The sequence below is a fragment of the Saimiri boliviensis genome, chromosome 11 (genome assembly GCF_048565385.1).
Source record: "Saimiri boliviensis isolate mSaiBol1 chromosome 11, mSaiBol1.pri, whole genome shotgun sequence".
Taxonomy (NCBI): domain Eukaryota; kingdom Metazoa; phylum Chordata; class Mammalia; order Primates; family Cebidae; genus Saimiri; species Saimiri boliviensis.
The window spans coordinates 30,834,733-30,854,954 of NC_133459.1; the positions used below are offsets into that span (position 1 = coordinate 30,834,733).

At 44.5% G+C, this 20,222-nt stretch overlaps 1 protein-coding gene across 4 annotated transcripts in view; it reads left to right on the forward strand.

Annotated features, from left to right (window-relative positions):
• Positions 1–20,222, forward strand: part of KPNA6 (karyopherin subunit alpha 6) — a 75,868-nt gene that overhangs the window by 48,708 nt on the left and 6,938 nt on the right. For all 4 annotated transcript variants that reach the window (XM_010348138.3, XM_074380446.1, XM_074380447.1 and 1 more), the window contains 12 exons: positions 5,915–6,048; positions 7,500–7,592; positions 7,998–8,097; positions 8,919–9,013; positions 10,233–10,364; positions 11,166–11,254; positions 12,422–12,521; positions 12,837–13,000; positions 13,438–13,516; positions 16,555–16,680; positions 17,302–17,429; positions 19,684–19,862. In XM_010348138.3, coding sequence (XP_010346440.1) covers positions 5,915–6,048; positions 7,500–7,592; positions 7,998–8,097; positions 8,919–9,013; positions 10,233–10,364; positions 11,166–11,254; positions 12,422–12,521; positions 12,837–13,000; positions 13,438–13,516; positions 16,555–16,680; positions 17,302–17,429; positions 19,684–19,862 — 1,419 coding nt within the window. The remainder of the gene's footprint in view (positions 1–5,914; positions 6,049–7,499; positions 7,593–7,997; positions 8,098–8,918; positions 9,014–10,232; positions 10,365–11,165; positions 11,255–12,421; positions 12,522–12,836; positions 13,001–13,437; positions 13,517–16,554; positions 16,681–17,301; positions 17,430–19,683; positions 19,863–20,222) is intronic.

Sequence of the window (20,222 nt, forward strand, 5' to 3'; positions counted from 1 at the left end):
AGCACTTTGGGAGGCCGAGGCGGGTGGATCACAAGGTCAAGAGATCGAGACCATCCTGCTCAACATGGTGAAACCCCGTCTCTACTAAAAATACAAAAAAATTAGCTGGGCATGGTGGCACGTGCCTGTAATCCCAGGTACTCAGGAGGCTGAGGCAGGAGAATTGCTTGAACCCAGGAGGCGGAGGTTGTGGTGAGCCGAGATCGCACCATTGCACTCCAGCCTGGGTAACGAGTGAAACTCCATCTCAAAAAAAAAAAAAAAAAGATTTTATCTATGACTGGTTTTCAAGATTTTGGTTCTGATGAGTTTTGTGATTTTCTTTGTTTTTATGTTGCTTAAGGATTATCATAGCTTTTAGGGTTCATGGGTTTAGATCTGGAAAATTTTTAGTCTTTTTTTTTTTTTTTTTTTTTTTGAGACAGGGTCTCACTCTATTGCCCAGGCTAGAGTGGCATGATCTTGGCTCACTGCAACCCTGGCCTCCCAGATTGAAGTTATTCTCCTGACTCAGCCTCCTGAGTAGCTGAGATTATAGGCACCCACCACCACACCTGGCTAATTTTTATTTTTATTTATTTATTTATTTATTTATTTTTTTTTTGAGACGGAGTTTCGCTCTTGTTACCCAGGCTGGAGTGCAATGGCGCGATCTCGGCTCACCGCAACCTCCGCCTCCTGGTTTCAGGCAATTCTCCTGCCTCAGCCTCCGGAGTAGCTGGGATTACAGGTGCACACCACCATGCCCAGCTATTTTTTTTGTATTTTTTTAGTAGAGACGGGGTTTCACCATGTTGACCAAGATGGTCTCGATCTCTTGACCTTGTGATCCACCCGCCTCGGCCTCCCAAAGTGCTGGGATTACAGGCTTGAGTATATTTTTAATAGAGATAGGGTTTCACCATGTTGGCCAGGCTGGTCTGGAACTCCTGGCCTCAAGTGATCTGTCTGCCTTAGCCTCCCAAAGTGCTGGGATTAAAGGTGTGAGCCACCATGCCCTGCCAATTTTTAGTCTCTGTTTGTAAATGTTTTTCTATTCCCCTCTCAAATTTTTTTTTTTCCCCTGTGAATCCAGTTACTATTAGAGCACTTGATATCATCCTACTAGCTACTGAAGTGTCATTTCTGGATCTGACTTTTGACTGACTTTTTTCCTGTGGGTCACAGTTTTTCTGCTTCTTGGCATGTATAGTACTTTTCATTGTTTGTTTTTGAGACAGAGTCTCACTCTGTCTCCAGGCTGGAGTGCAGTGGTGCAATCTCGACTCACTACAACCTCTGCCTCCCAGGTTCAAGTGATTCTTCTGCCTCAGCCTCCCAAGTAGCTGGGACTACAGGTGCACACCACCATGTCCAGCTCATTTTTGTATTTTTAGTAGAGACAGGGTTTCACCCTGTTGGCCACGATGATCTTGATCTCTTGACCTTGTGATACGCCCGTCTCTACCTCCCAAAATGCTAGGATTACAGGCGTGAGCCGCCACACCTGGCTGTTTCTGTTTTTTTTAGAGACAAGGTCTCACTCTGTTGCCCAGGCTGGAGTACAGTGGAGCAATCATAGCTCACTGCAGCCTTGAACTCCTAGGTTCTTCAAGCTATCCTCCCACCTCAGCCTTCCAAAGTGCTGGAATTTTTAGGCATTAGCCCATGCCAGCCTCTAGCTCATAAGTTTTAATTGGATTCCAGACATTGTGAGTTTTATGTTTTTAGCGTCTGGATTTTGTTGTTGTTGTTGTTGTTTTAGGACTGTAGGGCTTTATAGCTGTTCTGTTTTAGCAGTGTAAGGCTTGTTTTTAAGCTTCATTAGTAGCCTTTTCTGGGAATAGTTTAATCCCACTACTAAGCCATAGCCCTTTCGGGTCTCTGCAATGGCCTGAGTAATGAAGGAGAAATCTCTATTCTGATTTGTCTAAAGCCTCTCAGCCCTGTTTGAGCTCTGGAAACTGTTGAGCTTATATACAGCTACTCAGTTGCCCTTTGTGTGACTCAAGGAGCTTCACCCAGCACGTATGCATCCTGAGTCTTCAGCAAAGATTTAGGGAATCCCAAACAGATTTTCCAGGTTTTTTTCCTGCATATTTCTCTCCTTGCTGGAATACTGTCTCACTGTTTTCAGCCACCTCAGTCTCACTGAACTCTCTAGTCTCTCCACCACTAGTGAGATTTCTGATGTGTTTGGGACCCTTCTTCTGCCATAAAATGTGTCTCTGGGCAGAGGGCCAAGGAGAAAAATCGAGCTCACTTCATTTGTTTCCCTCTTGGAGAATCACAGTTCTGCATTGCTATTGTCCAATAACTGAAACAGTTTGCAGCAGCAGGGGAAATCCTATCCCTGGTTATTCCATCATGGCTGGAAGTGGAAGTGATAACTATATTAATATCCAACAAAATTAAAAGGGCAACAAGGCCGGGCGTGGTGGCTCAAGCCTATAATCCCAGCACTTTGGGAGGCCAAGGCGGGTGGATCACGAGGTCGAGAGATCGAGGCCATCTTGGTCAACATGGTGAAACGCTGTCTCTACTAAAAATGCAAAAAATTAGCTGGGCATGGTGGCACGTGCCTGTAATCCCAGCTACTCAGGAGGCTGAGGCAGGAGAATTGCTTGAACCCAGGAGGCGGAGGTTGCGGTGAGCCGAGATCGCGCCATTGCACTCCAGCCTGGGTAACAAGAGCGAAACTCCGTCTCAAAAAAAAAAAAAAAAAAAAAGGAGGGGGGGCAACAAAGAGCATTGTTAAGGAATAATTTGACTCACTTTACAACAAACTGTTCTATTCACAGTCAAGATACAAGTTTGTATGCTTCTAAAGAAGTAGTATTAAAATTCATAAAGCAAAATTAAATACGGGATAAAATGGCTACATTCACTATCAAGAAGGAAAACATTAGTGAAGCAATAGAGTTGAACAACGTGATGAGTGTGGTGGCTCATGCCTATAATCCCAGTAATTTGGGAGGCTGAGGCAGGGGGATCACTTGAGAACATGAGTTCAAGACCAGCCTAGACAACATAGTAAGACCCCATCTCTACAAAAAAATCTTAAAAATTAGCCATGCCTGGTAGTATGAGCCTGTAGTCCCAGCTGCTCAGGAGGCTTAGCCCTGGAAGTTAAGGCTATGATTATGCACTGCACTCCAGCCCGGGCAATAAAGTAGTGAGACCCTATCAAAAAATAATGAATAGGCCGGGCGTGGTGGCTCAAGCCTGTAATCCCAGCACTTTGGGAGGCCGAGGCGGGTGGATCACGAGGTCAAGAGATCGAGACCATCCTGGTCATCATGTGAAACCCCGTCTCTACTAAAAATACAAAAGCTGAGGCAGGAGAATTGCTTGAACCCAGGAGGCGGAGGTTGCGGTGAGCCAAGATCGCGCCATTGCACTCCAGCCTGGGTAACAAGAGCGAAACTCCGTCTCAAAAAAAAAAAAAAAAAAAAAAAAAAAGAATAAATAAAGGACAACATGATGGCAACTTAATTTAATGGACATGATATACAGAAAGCTATGCACAATAAGTATACAGATTATTCTCAAGCACACCTGGGACACTTATGTAAATTGAATAAATCAAGGGAAATTAGATATTCAGAACTGAATTACAATACAAATATTAATTTGAAGGAAATTTATAAGCCTTAGAAGGGCAATATAGAAGGCCGGGCATGGTGGCTCACGCCTGTAATCCCAGCACTTTGGGGCTGAGGCAAGCAGATCACTTGAGGTCAGGAGTTCGAAACCAGCCTGGCCAATATGGTGAAACCCCGTCTCTACTAAAAATGCAAATATTAGCCAGGCATTGTGGTGGGCGCCTATAGTCCCAGCTACTTGGGAGGCTGAGGCAGAAGAATCATTTGAACCCTGGAGGTAGAGGTTGCAGTGAGCCGAGATTGTGCCATTGCACTCCAGCCTGAGTGACAAAAGCAAAACTCTTGTCTCCAAAAAAAAAAAAAAGCAAAGAAAAATATTTAAAAGTATAGAAACAAATATTTTTCACAGAAGGGGAAACATATGGCTAATAACATGAAATCTAACCTCATTAGTAGGCCGGGCACGGTGGCTCAAGCCTGTAATCCCAGCACTTTGGGAGGCCGAGGAGGGTGGATCACAAGGTCAAGAGATCGAGACCATCCTGGTCAACATGGTGAAACCCCGTCTCTACTAAAAATACAAAACATCAGCTAGGCATGGTGGTGCGTGCCTGTAATCCCAGCTACTCAGGAGGCTGAGGCAGGAGAATTGCCTGAACCCAGGAGGTGGAGGTTGCAGTGAGCCGAGATCGCGCCATTGCACTCCAGTCTGGGTAACAAGAGTGAAACTCCGTCTCAAAAAAATAAATAAATAAATAAATAGGCCGGGCGCGGTGGCTCAAGCCTGTAATCCCAGCACTTTGGGAGGCCGAGGCGGGTGGATCACAAGGTCAAGAGATCGAGACCATCCTGGTCAACATGGTGAAACCCCGTCTCTACTAAAAATACAGAAAAAAAGTAGCTGGGCATGGTGGCACATGCCTGTAATCCCAGCTACTCAGGAGGCTGAGGCAGGAGAATTGCCTGAACCCAGGAGGCGGAGGTTGCGGTGAGCCGAGATTGCGCCATTGCACTCCAGCCTGGGTAACAAGAACGAAACTCTGTCTCAAAAAATAAATAAATAAATAAAATAAAATAAAATAAAATAAATAACCTCATTAGTAATCTAGGATAAACAAATAAACGTCTCTGAAATACTTTATGACACCTAGTAGATTGTCAAAAGTGATGATTCGGTATATGTTAAGTGGCAGTACATTGGAAAACAACTTTGGCATTAGTTGGTCAAGTTTATTTACCTATAACTGAGCAATTCATGGCTTAGAACATCAGTTCTCAGCTGGGCGCGGTTGCTCACGCCTATAATCATAGCACTTTGGGAGGCCAAGATGGGCGGATCACCTGAGGTCAGGAGTTTGAGACCAGCCTGATCCAGCATGGTGTGACCCCCGTCTTTACTAAAAATACAAAAAATTAGCCAGGCGTGGTGGCGTATGCCTATAATTCCAGCCTCTTGGGAGGCTGAGGCAAGAGAATCGCTTGAACCCCGGAGGTGGAGGTTGCAGTTAGCCGAGATTGTGCCACTGCACGCCAGCCTGGGCAACAGAGCAAGACCCTGCCTCAAAAAAAAAAAAAAAGAACAATAGGCTGGGCATGGTAGTCACATGTAATCACAGCAAGCACACCTATAATCCCAGCACTTTGGGAGGCTGAGGTGGGAGGATCATGAGGTCAGGAGATCGAGACTGTCCTGGCCATGGTGAAACCCCGTCTCTACTAAAATACAAAAAATTAGTCAGGCATGGTGGCACTTGCCTGTAATTCCAGCTACTCAGGAGGCTGCAGCAGGGGAATTGGTTGAACCCAGGAGATGGAGGTTGCAGTGAGCCAAGATCACACTACTTCACTCCAGCCTGGGCCACAGAGCAAGACTCTCTCTCTAAAAAAAAAAAAAAAAAAAAAAAGCAGTTCTCATAGTGTGGTCTGCAGACCTCTGGGATTTCAGATGAGGGCCATTGTCCCTGATGTGTTCCTGTTTTAAAGATTAAATTCTGAAGCAGTGTAATTTAAAGGAGGTTGTCCAAGGTTGCACAGCTAACAAGTTAGAAGGGTCAGGATTTGAACCCAGACAATCTTGCTCTAGAGCCCACACTTTTAACTACTAAGCTTATGCCAATTGCTATAATACCACATGTTTATTAAGCTTATTGTAGTTAAAGGAGACTGGGGGTAGGGGGTGGCTAGAGATGTCAGGTGCTTATTTAAAGCTCCCAGAGAGCTGCAGTCTCCCTGGAGTAGGGTAGGGTGAAGGGTGGGTAGGGACAGAAATCTAGTGAAAAGGAAATGCTGTCCTTTTAAAAGTTTAGGGCATTGTGTATCTTTTCTTCTAGAGACCATGGCGAGCCCAGGGAAAGACAATTATCGAATGAAGAGCTATAAGAACAATGCTCTAAACCCTGAAGAAATGAGACGAAGAAGAGAGGAAGAGGGCATTCAGCTCCGGAAGCAGAAGCGTGAGCAACAAGTGGGTTAACGGGAGTATTCTCAAACATACTATTCTGGGAAACAATCCAGCCCCTATGGTTTGCCTCCACCTTGCACCCTGATTTTCTCCGTAGAAGAGTAGCTTACTTACTGAGTTTGCCACTTACCCAGTTTCCTTTGTTGCAAATGAGTGCTTGGAACTCTGAGAAAGGGGAAAACTGACCTTATCCCCTTTTCACAAGTTAGACCAACTTAGACATTATTTATTTATGTCTTTACTATAGCATTCTGGTTCTAGCTCCTTGTTACCTTTTCTTTTCTTCATGCTGCAGTCATTGTTAGGCCTACCTTTCAAGGCCCAGCTCCCACCTGGCCCTTTAGGAGGCTCATCAGCCATTCTGAGCCACCTTACTTTAGTTTCTTGAGTCTCTTTTTTATAAGTATCCATGTGACTGAGACTATATTAATGCCTCACCATCTGCATTCCCTCCACCAGATTCAGTCACCTGATTGTTACTATTTTTTTAAGTCAAGGTCTCACTCTGTTGCCCAGGCTGGAGTACAGTGGGTGACATGATCTCAGCTCGATGCAGCCTTACCTCCCGGGCTCAAGTGATTCTTCCACCTCAGCCTCCTGAGTAGCGGGGAGTACAGGCATGCACCACCACACCTGGCTGATTTTTGTGGGGTTTTTTTTTTTTTTTTTTTTTTTTTTTTTTTTTTTTTTTTGAGACAGAGTTTCACTGTTGTTACCCAGGCTAGAGTGCAATGGCACGATCTCGGCTCAAGCAACCTCTGCCTCCTGGGTTCAAGCAATTCTCCTGCCTCAGACTCCTGAGTAGCTGGGACTACAGGCGTGCACCACCATGCCCGGCTAATTTTTGTATTTTTAGTAGAGACAGGGTTTCACCTTGCTGACCAGGATGGTCTCGATCTCTTGACCTCGTGATCCACCCGCCTCGGCCTCCCAAAGTGCTAGGATTATAGGCGTGAGCCACCGCGCCCGGCCTGGGGTTATTTTTTTTGTACAGACACAGTTTTGCCATGTTGCTCAGGCTGATCTTAAACTCCTGAGCTCATGTGATCCACCTGCCCTGGCCTCCCAAAGTGCTGGGATTATAGGAATGCACCACCATGCCTGGCCAACCTAACCTGGTTTTGCCTGCCCACCCTCCCTCCCTTCCTGCCCCCCCCCCTTTTTTTTTTTTTGAGGCAGAATCTTGCCCTGTTGCCCAGGCTGGAATACAGTATCATGATCTTGACCCACTGCTGCCTCTGCCTCCCAGTCCTTGAATATCTTTCCATGTTAGTATTCAGTAGTCTCCTCTGTGTGGAATACATTCCAGGACTCCCAGTGGATACCTGAAACTGTATAAACTGAACCTTACATATACTATGTTTTTTTCCCATATGTTTGTCTTTTTACTGGGATTGTTCTTTGTTTTCTTTGGTTCAAAGAATACTCTTAACCACTGTCTCTTTACTTTTCAGCTTTTTAAACGGAGAAATGTAGAGCTGATTAATGAAGAAGCTGCCATGTTCGATAGTCTTCTCATGGACTCCTATGTGAGCTCTACCACTGGGGTAAGTCCCCTGCATGTGCTTCAGTCTGGCCTGGACAGTACCTGCTTCTAAGAACAGAAATTGGGCTGTTCACATCATTTACTAGCTTTGCCAGTAACCATGACAAGTTCTTTCCTCTGTGGACCCTTTTCTCAGCTTAAAGAGTCAACAAGGATTTAGGTCTGATAGAAATATCGAGGAAACATTTAAGGGAAGCCGTCAGTTGCCTCCGAAATTAGAAATCACTTTTCAAATGTCCCAACTTGAAGCACCCACAGATTAAATAGACCCCTTCTCCTCAGCCTGTCTATTATGCCTTCCTCTCGTCCTCAATTTTTAGAAAACAATATACCAGGTGGTATTACATGCTCACATCTGGCTCTAATGTTGGTTTGCAAAGTCCTAAACTTGTTTTACATGTTCTAGGAGAGTGTGATCACAAGAGAGATGGTAGAGATGCTCTTTTCTGATGATTCTGACCTGCAGCTAGCAACCACACAGAAATTCCGGAAACTGCTCTCCAAAGGTACAAAGCCTGGCCTTTCTCATTTATCAGGCCCTATATGATTTAGCCTCTTGTTTCTCTTCACTGATGCCATCCATTACATGTGCCCTCACTCGTTCTACTGTAGGCCTGCTGACCTTGGTGTTCCTTGTACAAGACAGACACATTCCTACCTTCACACTGGATATTCCCTCTGCCTGATGTCCTCTATTCCCAGATATCTATGTAGGAACTACCTTACTCCTATGATCAAATCCTACCTTCACCATTTTTATCTCTTTACCTTGCCCTGCATATTATCCTCCCCTCCCCTCATATTTATCTTCTAAAATAATAAAATGACGCTTCCCACTAGGATATAAGCTCTTTGAGGGCAGAGACTTTCAGTTTTGTTCCCTCCTGTATCCTCAGTACCTAGGACTGTGTGGCACACAATAGATACTCAGTAAAAATCTAATGTATGATAGGAAAAATACCTCTTGTTTCAGTGTATCAAACAGTCTTCCCAAGAAGAGAATACTTGTCTTTCTCAAAAGACAAATGTGTAGACCAGAGTTGTTCATCCCTTAGGCATTTCTCTCTCCCATGCCTTTCTTTGCTTACATTTAGTAAGCCAAAGATGAGCATACTTAAATTAGGATTGGATTTACTTTTTAACATTCCAGCTGTACTATACAGTTCAAAAATGAGCAGAAATTGTTAAAAACCACCTTATCAGAAAGGAGTTTGGGAATGTTTGTAAGGGTCGTCAGAAGTATCTAAGAAGGATTGCAGGCTGACCTCCATGAAGGGAACAGCAAAAGCTTCTCCTGCCGTTTCATTTTCCCTTCTCCCTTATCCAGAGCCTAGTCCTCCAATAGATGAAGTTATCAACACTCCAAGAGTGGTGGATCGGTTTGTGGAGTTTCTGAAGAGGAATGAGAATTGTACATTACAGGTGAGGCCTGAAGGGAAGGGGTTTGTTTTGTCTTGTTTTGTTTTTTAATCTTGGGGGCATACATAGTAGGTATATATATTTATGGAGAGCATGAGATGTTTTTTTGTTTTTTTTTTTTTTTTGAGACAGAGTTTCACTCTTGTTACCCAGGCTGGAGGCAATGGCGCGATCTCGGCTCACCGCAACCTCCTCCTCCTGGGTTCAGGCAATTCTCCTGCCTCAGCCTCCTGAGTAGCTGGGATTACAGGCACGCGCCACCATGCCCAGCTAATTTTTGTATTTTTAGTAGAGACAGGGTTTCACCATGTTGACCAGGATGGTCTCGAACTCTTGACCTCGTGATTCACCCGCCTCGGCCTCCCAAAGTGCTGGGATTACAGGCTTGAGCCACCGCGCCCGGCCTTAGTAGATCTTATTATTAATTTTTTTGTACCCATTAATTATCCCTACTCCACTCCCCAACCTCCCACTACTGGGAAGGGGTTATTAGATGAAAGCCCTCCTTGCAAGAAATTGCAATGGCATATTTCTATTGACATCTCTCTCAGGAAATACACAAGTAATATTAGGAAACATTCAGGAGAAACCAGCAGTTCCCTCACAGCCAAAATCTCTTCCTTACAACAATTTCAAGGGAAAGACACCAGACTATGATAGACTGATCATTCAGTTATAAATCAGAGGGTATAGTCCACTACCTGTGTAACCCGAGGCAAATCGTTTAGCTTCTCTGGGTCTCTTGTTTCAGAGATGGGTGATGGGTCAATCTGTTGGAACTTGCCAGAGACTCAGCTGAAAGTGACTCTAAGAGACCCATTTCATTCTAATCCTCATTTCAGAAATGAAGAAAGTGAAACTCAAGAAATAAAAAAGTGACTGGGCAAAGGATGCATGGGTGTTGTGGTAGTGCAAGACTCAACCTGGGACCATGGAAGCCCAGTGTCTTACTCCCATTTATATCACATCACTGCATCTTTCCACTATCTAAAGAGGGGAGGGGAAAGGCTTTTGTGCACGTGCGTGTGTGCGTGTGTGTTAAATTCATGGACAAGGACAAGAGGCTTGCTTGTGTTTTGTGGGGTTGTTTTTGTTTTCGTTTTTTAAATTCATGGGCAGAAGGCTGACTGTTCTGAGCCAGCTGATAGGCATGGCCGCTCAGTCTTGCCTCAGTCTGCTCACATACAATGACCTTTCAATCACTGCTTAATCTCACTTTCAGTTTGAAGCTGCCTGGGCTCTAACGAATATTGCCTCTGGAACCTCTCAGCAGACCAAAATTGTCATTGAAGCAGGGGCTGTCCCCATTTTTATAGAGCTGCTTAATTCAGACTTTGAGGATGTTCAGGAACAGGTAATGCTTAGATTTAATATAATTCTTTATAGTACCTGTGGTTTAATAATGTATTTGGTTTTTATCCTGATTCTTGGCACAGTGTTAAAGCTCTTAGAATTTCCTGAGTGATAGAAGTATGTATCAAGTATACCAAGTGTATCAAGTACAGATGGCCTCTGGGACTTGTAACTGGTGTCTCAAGGCGGGGCAGTCTTGTGGGACTGACCTGTGTGCTCTTCACCCGTGGAGTCTGCCCTAACTCCAGGTGTTAGTGTCAGAATTGAATTAAATTGTTGGACACACAGTTGGTGTCAGAGAATGGGTTGTTGATGTGGAAAAAAACTATACATTTGTGTCAGAAGTGCCATTGGAAAAGAGACACCACAGTACCCACAGATCATGGAGATAAAGATACAACTTCATTTCTCCCATTGAATTCTTGCTAGTTGAATAGAAGTGGAGAGTGGTAGCAGGCTCTTTCCTCCATTACTACATATAGAGTTGGTCCAAAACAGCTACAAGAATGCAACTTTCTGATTACTTTCTTCTTTTCTGGGCGATGTTGGTTTGGCTTCTCTAACTACAGTACAGATGGCAGCCTGTCTTTACCTGCTGAACCAGGAACTCCCAGGGGATAGGTCCTTGTAGAGCAAGTGCTCAGTAAGGATTTCAACAGGAAGGTTACTTGAGCTTGTATAGCGTATTTGGGACCTTGACATCATCCTCATCCTGGTGGGTACTCACTTTGGTGTTGTGGCTATAGCATACTTACAGAAGTACTAGGCTTTGTAGGTGACAGTTTCATTATTCTCTTTTCAGGCAGTCTGGGCACTGGGAAACATAGCTGGAGATAGCTCTGTTTGCCGAGATTACGTCTTGAACTGTTCCATCCTTAATCCTTTGTTAACGTGAGTAATTATCTTCTGCACCTAGGTGTGTATAGGGTGGCCATGTGGCAGGTTATTTGGGGGCAGCATACTTGATCCCTTAAGATGATAGATAAGTGCAAAAACTATAAAAATGCATTCTGATGGCCAAAGTAAAAGATGGGTATCTTTGGAAATTGAGAAGGTTGTGGCCGGGCATGGTGGCTTATGCCTGTAATCCCAGCACTTTAGTAGGCCGGAGCAGGTGGATCTCTTGAGCTCAGGAGTTCAAAACCAGCCTGGGCAACATGGTGAAACCCCAGCTCGACAAAAAATACAAAAATTAGCCAGGTGTGGTGGCATGTACCTGTGGTCCCAGCTACTTGGGAGACTGAGGCAGGGAGGATCACCTGAGCCCCAGGGAGCTGTGATCACACCACTGCACTTCAGCCTGGGCAACAGTGTGAAAAAAAAAAAAAAAAAAAAAAGATTGTGCCACCAGTCTGCCAAGAAGGATCTTGTTCCTCACTTCATGGCACTGTAGAACCTCATGTTAGTCATATTCTCCTCATTGTTGAGGCAGGACTGGCCAATCTGGAAAAATCCAACCTTCTCTACAAAACGCATTGATTTGCTATGGGGTTATACATACATACATTGGACAGCTCTGTTGTAAATTATAGATCAAAGACCCCATGAAGTGTCATTGTATCCCTCTTTTCATCCTTCCCTCCATGCCCTCAGGGTAAGCTACATTTAAACCAAAACAAATGAATGAACTGTTCTTCAGAGACCAGTCTCATAGCCTACCACTGTCTATCACTTTCTTGGATCCTTCACAGAAAATCATTCCATACTGTGTGGCTAAAGCTCTCACAGCAGACCTATAGCTTTTGACTTTTAGCTTTTATTTCCAGGGAATACCATTCGTTGTTCTGGACTTGTGGCCAGGGTTATGGGCACGATATATCCTACCTTAGCTTTACAGGCTTACTCAAGATCTAGCCCTCTGTTTTGTCCCTATTATCTATTGTATTAACTAGCCACAGCTGGTCCTAACCTATGCCAACTCTATTAATTTAGGTCTGTGAGTAGGAAGAAACAGGCTGCTAGAGTCTGAGAGGTCTGATTGGAGTCCCTGGGGTTCATTGGCAACAGCCCTATGCCAAGGCCTCAGTACTCAGGATCTGACTCTGCTGTTTCCTTCAGACTCCTTACCAAGTCCACACGACTGACAATGACACGGAATGCAGTCTGGGCCCTGTCAAATCTCTGCCGAGGGAAGAACCCACCCCCAGAGTTTGCAAAGGTGAGAGAACTACTTACTAGACCTTGAGTAACATCAGGTTTCTTCATATGGTATTTTTAAGTCTACCTTTTCACTTTACTATCCAGGCACACAAGATCATCTACTTCACAGGCACACAAGATCATCTATTTCATTGACAATCTTGTGTGCCTGGATAGTAAAGTGAAAAGGTAGACCTAATGTTGAATGTAGTAGTGATCCCTAGGATCTGGAATTACTTGTGTGTGGGAATGGTGGGGTAACAATGTTAGTGTTTGTGACAGAGCTGATGTAGTCTTGTCTCCCTATGACTCTTTCTCACTCTGCTTCCCACAGGTCTCTCCTTGTTTGCCTGTACTGTCTCGCCTGCTCTTCAGCAGCGACTCAGACTTGCTGGCAGATGCTTGCTGGGCTCTTTCTTATCTGTCTGATGGCCCCAATGAGAAGATCCAGGCAGTCATAGACTCTGGAGTCTGCCGGAGATTGGTAGAGCTGCTGATGTGAGTGGTCTTAGAAAGGGTACAGGTTCCAGCTGGGCATGGTGGCTCACACCTGTAATCCCAGCACTTTGGGAGGCCGAGGCGGGTGGATCACGAGATCAGGAATTCGAGACCAGCCTGGACAACATGGTGAAACCCTGTCTCCACTAAAAATACAAGAAATAACTGGGCATGGTGATGTTTGCCTGTAATCTCAGCTACTCGGGAGGCTGAGGCAGAGGAATTGTTTGAACCTGGGAAGTGGAGATTGCAGTGAGATGAGATTGCGCCACTGCACTCCAGCCTGGGAGACAGGGTGAAACTGTCTCAAAAAAAAAAAAAAAAGAAAAAGGGTACAGGTTCCTTAAGCTTCTCCAGGCTCAGACTAAAGCAATAAAGTCAGCAGGGCCAAAAATGGTGTGCTGGCCCCCTGCTGATCAGATCTCCCTCTTCTGTAGGCACAATGATTACAAAGTGGCTTCTCCTGCTCTGAGAGCCGTGGGTAACATCGTCACTGGGGATGACATCCAGACCCAGGTAAGAAAGAGGAGAGTACAGGATCATAGACCAGCTATGGAAGAGCTTGTGGAGAGCTGCCTGTGGACAAGCCTTTCTGCAAAGGGCTGTGGTCCTGATGGGAGGCATTGTGGTCTAAGAAAGAAAGTGTGGGCTTGACTGAAAAGTTCCAGCTCTGTCACTCTCTGAGCAGACATGGGAAACTTGATTTTTTCTTTTCTTCCATAAATTGGGAACAAATTATCATCTAATGGGTGAAGCAAAACCAAATGGAATAACTGGACTTACCACCTGGGACATTATGAGGTAGTTAAGTTTGAGTCATGATCCCTTTGAGATACTGGAAAGCTATGGAACGCCACCCCTGCTTCCTAGATCTTTAGGATCTCATGGATATTATGGATCTTGGATTAATCTTTTGTAAATAACCCCTCCAGTGAGGACATAATAAACAAGGTTCCCCTGCTGAAAGGCTAGAGATTTGGGTATTATTTTGGTTTTGAGTAGCTGGCATAATTCTGTGGGATTCTGGACAAATTTCTTACAGGTGAGTAGTCTCACTCAAACACAAACCCACATACTCATTTTCTGGGTTATTTTGTATATGTATATGCATGTCCTTTAAAACACAACATAAAATTTAACATTTTAACCCTTTCATTGACATTAAGTACATTCAAATTGTTTTTCTGTCATCACCACTAGCCAGCTACAGAATTTTTTTATCATCTAAAACTGAAACTGTACACATTAAACAGTAACTCCCCATTCTCCCTTCCCCTCACCATTCTGTGTTCTGTCTCTGTGAGTTTGAGTGCTCTAAGTACCTCATGTAAGTGGAATCATACAGTATTCTTTCTCATCTGGTTTATTTCATTTAGCCTAGTATCTAAGATTTGTCCATGTTGTAGTATATATCGGAATTTCTGTCTGATATTCCACTGTATGTATATACCATATTTTATTCATCCATTCATCCATTGAAAGACATTTGGGTTGTTTCAATTTTTTTTGGCTATTGTGTATAATGCTGCTATGAACATTGGTGTACAAATATTTGTTCAAGTCCCTGCTTTCAGTCCTTTTGGGTATATACCCATAGTGGAGCTACTGGATCATGTTCTAATTTTATGCTTAATTTTTTTGAGGGGCCATCATACTGTTTTGTACAGCTACTTTGCCATCTTACATTCCCAACAACGTAATCGTGTTGTGATTTACCCACAGCCTTGCTAACAGTTATTTTCTGTTTTGTTTTGTTTTTTATAACAGCCACCCTAATGAGTGTAAAGTGATATTTCATTGTGGTTTTGATTTGCATTTCCATAATGATTAGTAATGTTGAGCATCTTTTCATATGCTTATTGGCCATATGTGTGTGTGTGTGTGTGTGTGTGTGTGTGTGTGTGTGTGTGTGTGTGTATATATATATATTGACACATGTCTATTCGAGACCTTTGTTCATGATTTAATTGGGCTGTTGGGTTTGTTTTTTTTTTCAGACAGAGTCTCACTCTGTCGCGAGGCACCAAGCTGGAGTGCAGTGACACAATCTCAGCTCACCGCAAGCTCTGCCTCCCAGGTTCAAGCAATTCTCCTGCCTCGGCCTCCCGAGTAGCTGGGACTACAGGCACACACCACCACGCCCGGCTAATTTTTGTATTTTTAGTAGAGATGGGGTTTCACCATGTTGGCCAGGATGGTCTCGATCTCTTGACCTCGTGATCCACCCGCCTCGGCCTCCCAAAGTGCTGGGATTACAGGCGTGAGCCACCGCGCCTGGCCATTAATCTCTTATGAGATACATGTTTTGCAAATATTTTCTCTTGTTTTGTGGTTTTATCTTTTAATGTTGTTGTCATTTTTAAAAAACAACTTTTAATTTTTATTTAATTTTTTATTGAGACAGTCTCTCTTTGTCACAAGGCTAGAGTGCAATGATGCCATCTCTGCTCACTGTAACCTCTACCTCCTGAGCTCAGAGCAATCCTTCTACCTCAGCCTCCCAAGTAGCTGGGATTATAGGCGTGCACCACTATACCCAGCTAATTTTTTGAATTTGTTTTTCTTTGGAAAGACAGGGTTTTACCATGTTGCCCAGGCTGGTCTTGAACTGCTGTTCTCAAGCAGTCCTCCCATCTTGGCCTCTCAAAGTGCTGGGATTACAGGGGTGAAGCCACCTCGCCCAGATCAACTTTCTTTTCTTTTTTAATTTTTTTTAATAGAGTCTCTCTATGTTGTCCTAGCTGGCCTTGAACTCCTGTGCTGAGGTGATCCTACTGCCTCAGCCTCCTGAGTAGCTGGGACTACAGGTACATACCACTGTGCCCAGCTTTCTCTGATGTCTTGATGCACAAAAGTTTTACATTTTGATTAAATCCAATTTACCTGGGCAAGGTGGGGTGGCTCATGCCTGTAATTCCAGCACTTTGGGAGGCTGAGACAGGAGAATCACCTCAGCTGAAGTTTGAGACCAGCCCTACAACATGCCAAGACCCTGTCTCTACAATTTTTTTTTTTTTTTTTTTTTTTTTACTTAACGGTACAGTGGCACATGCCTGTAGTCCCCAGCTACTCAGGACACTGAGGCAGGAGGATTGCTTGAGCCTGGGAGGTCAAGGCTGCAGTAAGCCATGATCGTGCCATTGCACTGCAGCCTAGGCAATAGAGTAAGACCTTGTTTCAAGAAAAAAAAATTAGGCCAGGCACGGTGGCTCATGCCTGTAATTCCAGCACTTTGGGAGGCCAAGGCAGGTGGATCACCTGAGGTGAGGAGTTCCAGACCAGCCTGGCCAGCATGGTGAAACCCCATCTCTGCTAAAAATACAAAAATTAGCTGGGTGTGGTGGTGGGCACCTGTAATCCCAGCTACTTGGGAGGCTGAGGCTGAAGAATCGCTTGAACCCGGGAGGTGGAAGTTGCAGTGAGCCAAGATGGTGCCACTGCACTCCAGCCTAGGTATCAGAGAGAGACTTAAAAAAGAAAGAAAGAAAAACATTTTTAAAAGTTAAAAAGCAGTTTATCTAATTTCTTTTGTTTCCTGTGCTTTTGTGTTCTAGGTCATTCTTAACTGTTCAGCCCTACCTTGCCTTCTCCACTTGTTGAGCAGTCCCAAGGAGTCAATCCGGAAGGAAGCTTGCTGGACTATTTCAAATATTACTGCTGGCAACAGGGCTCAAATACAGGTAAAACAGGCAGGGAAGCCAAGAGGCATGGGAACTCCTAGGAACATGGGAGGTTGTAGAATATTTGCTTTCGGCCGGGCACGGTGGCTCAAGCCTGTAATCCCAGCACTTTGGGAGGCTGAGGCGGGTGGATCATAAGGTCAAGAGATCGAGACCATCCTGGTCAACATGGTGAAACCCTGTCTCTACGAAAAATACAAAAAATTAGCTGGGTGTGGTGGCATGTGCCTGTAATCCGAGCTACTCAGGAGGCTGAGGCAGGAGAATTGCCTGAACCCGGGAGGGGGAGGTTGCAGTGAGCCGAGATCACGTCATTGCACTCCAGCCTGGGTAACAAGAGTGAAACTCTGTCTTAAAAAAAAAAAAGAAAGAAAAAGAATATTTGCTTTCAGAAAAAATAATTTGTTTCCCTTTAGAAATTAGAGTCAATGTGTGCTATTTGTCAAAGAAGCTGTGTAACCAAAACTGGCTTCTTCTGTAGCCTGTCACCTGTATAGAAAAAACAAAAGAAAACTCTCAGGATGGGGAAGATGTCGAAGTCTTAGCTGATTTAGGGACTAGATTTATTTATTTTCCTGAAATGACTTTCTCCTTCCATCTGCCTGCCCTCAATTCTCTCAGGCTGTTATAGATGCAAATATCTTTCCTGTGTTGATCGAAATTCTTCAGAAAGCAGAGTTTCGTACAAGGAAAGAGGCAGCCTGGGCCATCACCAATGCCACATCAGGTGGAACCCCTGAGCAGATCAGGTATTCTTTTCCCATTGTCTTGAATGATATGGATGCTCTCCCTGTTTGCTCCTGGTTTGTAGGTCACTATAAACTGCTCTTGCTCAAACAGGTCTGCCTTCTAATCCAGCTATAATAGAATTTTACTGGTAAACTGCTACAGTGTCACTGGAATCTGGAATAGATTCCATGTAGGCCATGTGGGAATCTATTCAGTGACACCGTAGCAGTTTACCAGTTTTCCCTTCTGGAGAAGAGAAACATGACATCAACATCCATCCTCTCTATACCTTTTCCTATCCACCAGAGATCTAAAATCTATGTAGTTCTCAGTCATTCCTACAAATCAAGGCTAACCATGCTGTGGCTCACTCAAAACAGTTTCTTCAGCCTGGCCAACATAGAAAGATTCTTTTCTGTACAAAAGATACGAAAATTAGCCGGGTGTGGTGGTGTGTACCTATAGTCCCAGCTGAGGTGGGAGGATGACTTGAGCCTGGAAGGTCAAGGCTGCATTGAGCTGTGATTATACCACTGCAGTCCAGCCTGAGTGACAGAGCCAGAGTCTGTCACACACAAATACACAAAAAAACAAGCTCACCGGTGTGGTGGCTCATGTCTGTCATCGTAGCACCTTGGGAAGCTGAAGCAGGAGGATCCTTTGAGCCCAGCAATTCAAGACTAGCCTTGGCAATATAGGGACACCTCATCTGTACAACAGTATAAAAATTAGCAGGGTGTAGTGGTGTGTGCCTGTGGCCGCAGGTATTCAGTAGGCTGAAGCAGGAAGATCATTTGAGCCCAGGAGGTCACAGCTGTAATGAGCTATGATTATGCCACTACACTCCAGCCTTGGTGATAGAGCAAGGTCCTGTCTCAAATAAAAAAGCAGCTTTTTTGGGAAATTAATTTGGGGTATGAGACTTGAAAGAAGCAAATAGAGATCTGTTTTGTGTATGTGTACCTTTTTTTTTTTTAAAGATGGAGTTTTGCTCTTCTTGCCCAAGCTGGAGTGCAGTGGTGCAATCTCGGCTCACTGTAACCTCCGCTTCCTGGGTTCAAGCAATTCTCCTGCCTCAGCTTCCCGAGTAGCTGGGATTACAGGTGTCCACCACCACACCTGGCTAATTTTTTGTATTTTTAGTAGAAATGGGATTTTACCATGTTAGCCAGGCTGGTCACAAACTCCTGATCTTGAGTGATTTGCCCACCTCGGCCTCCGAAAGTGCTGGGATTACAGATGTGAGCCACCGCGTCTGGCCTATTTACTCTTTTATTTTAGTTTCCATTCTCTGAACATTAGTGGAAAGTGGTGGGAATAGATTAAGTGTCTTGCCCTTGACTTGTTGCCTATTAAGGGGAGCATAGGCAGTATGTATAAAGCGTTAGGAGAAAAGAGATAGCTGTTGAGTTAAGCTTTGAAGGATAAATACGGAGTTGTAAAAGGCCTCTTAGGGAAAAGCATAAATAAAGGTACAAGAATCATAAACCTGGAGACCTTTATGAGTGTGACTAGAACATACTGTCCTTGGAAGGGAATAATGGGAGGCAGACCTGGATAGGAGCTAGGAGCCACATAGCAGAGCATCCAGGCTGGGCTGGGCTTGTGGTATTATGGTATTTTTGTGCCATATAATTTGTAGTTCAGGGAAAAAGGGAGCCTATGAAAAATTTTAAGCAAGTAAATGATGTGTTCAGAGTGGTAATATTGCAGCCAAGGAGAAATTAGAGGCAAGGAGGAGGAAGGTGTGGTAGCATCTACATGTGAAATGAACTAGACCAATATCAACAGGAGGATAGAGAAAGGATAGGTGGTTATCAAGGCTTAGTAAGAGCAGTGGCTCACACCTGTAATCCCAGCACGTTGGGAGCCCAAGGCGGGAGGATCACCTGAGACCAAGAATTTGAGACCAGCCTGGACAACATAATGAGACCTTGTCTCTACAAAAAATAAAATTAGCTGAGCATGGTGGTACATACCTGTAGTCCCAGCTGTTTAGGAGGCTGAGGCAGGAGGATCACTTGAGCCCAGGAGTTTGAGGCCGCAGTGAGTTGGGATCGCACCATTGCACCCCAGCCTGGGTGACAGAGCAAGACCCTGTCTCAATAAAAAAACTTAGTTGGGGAACACTCTCATTCTGTGGCATGGAATGAGGTGCTGCACAATTCTTTTAAAAAAAAATGAGTAAGAGTGGGTTGCTGAGTGCAGAGCACCTGCCCAAGCACTTCATTTGTCCTGTATTAGTTTAGAACTTGCCTGGTCTCTGGCCCCTAGGTACCTGGTCTCACTGGGGTGCATCAAACCGCTATGTGACTTGCTGACTGTAATGGATTCGAAGATTGTGCAAGTGGCCCTCAATGGACTGGAGAACATCCTGCGGCTTGGAGAGCAAGAGGGCAAGCGCAGTGGTTCAGGGGTCAATCCCTATTGTGGCCTCATAGAGGAAGCCTATGGTATGTGTCCTCTCCTCGATCTAAGTCAGAACCTGAGACTGTAGGCTTCTGATATGGTATACATATGTTGGTGGTGGCAGAGTGTGGGTTTGGGAGCATCCCTAGCTTCCATGAGACTTACATCTGTGTCTCCAAAACAGTTAAGAGCTCGTGCCTTAGCCAAATTTCACCATCCACAGGATTTCAGACATTACCTTGAGTATAACGGACATGTACTGAGTAGCTAGGGTACAGCTAGGATTTGGATACGGCTCATCTTTTGAGTTCAGAGTTGTCTCTCACCAGTTTCTTCTCCAAAGAGCAATAGACCAGTTCTTTTTCTGTTAGGCTATACCTAAGAGTGCTGGATTGACTCATCAC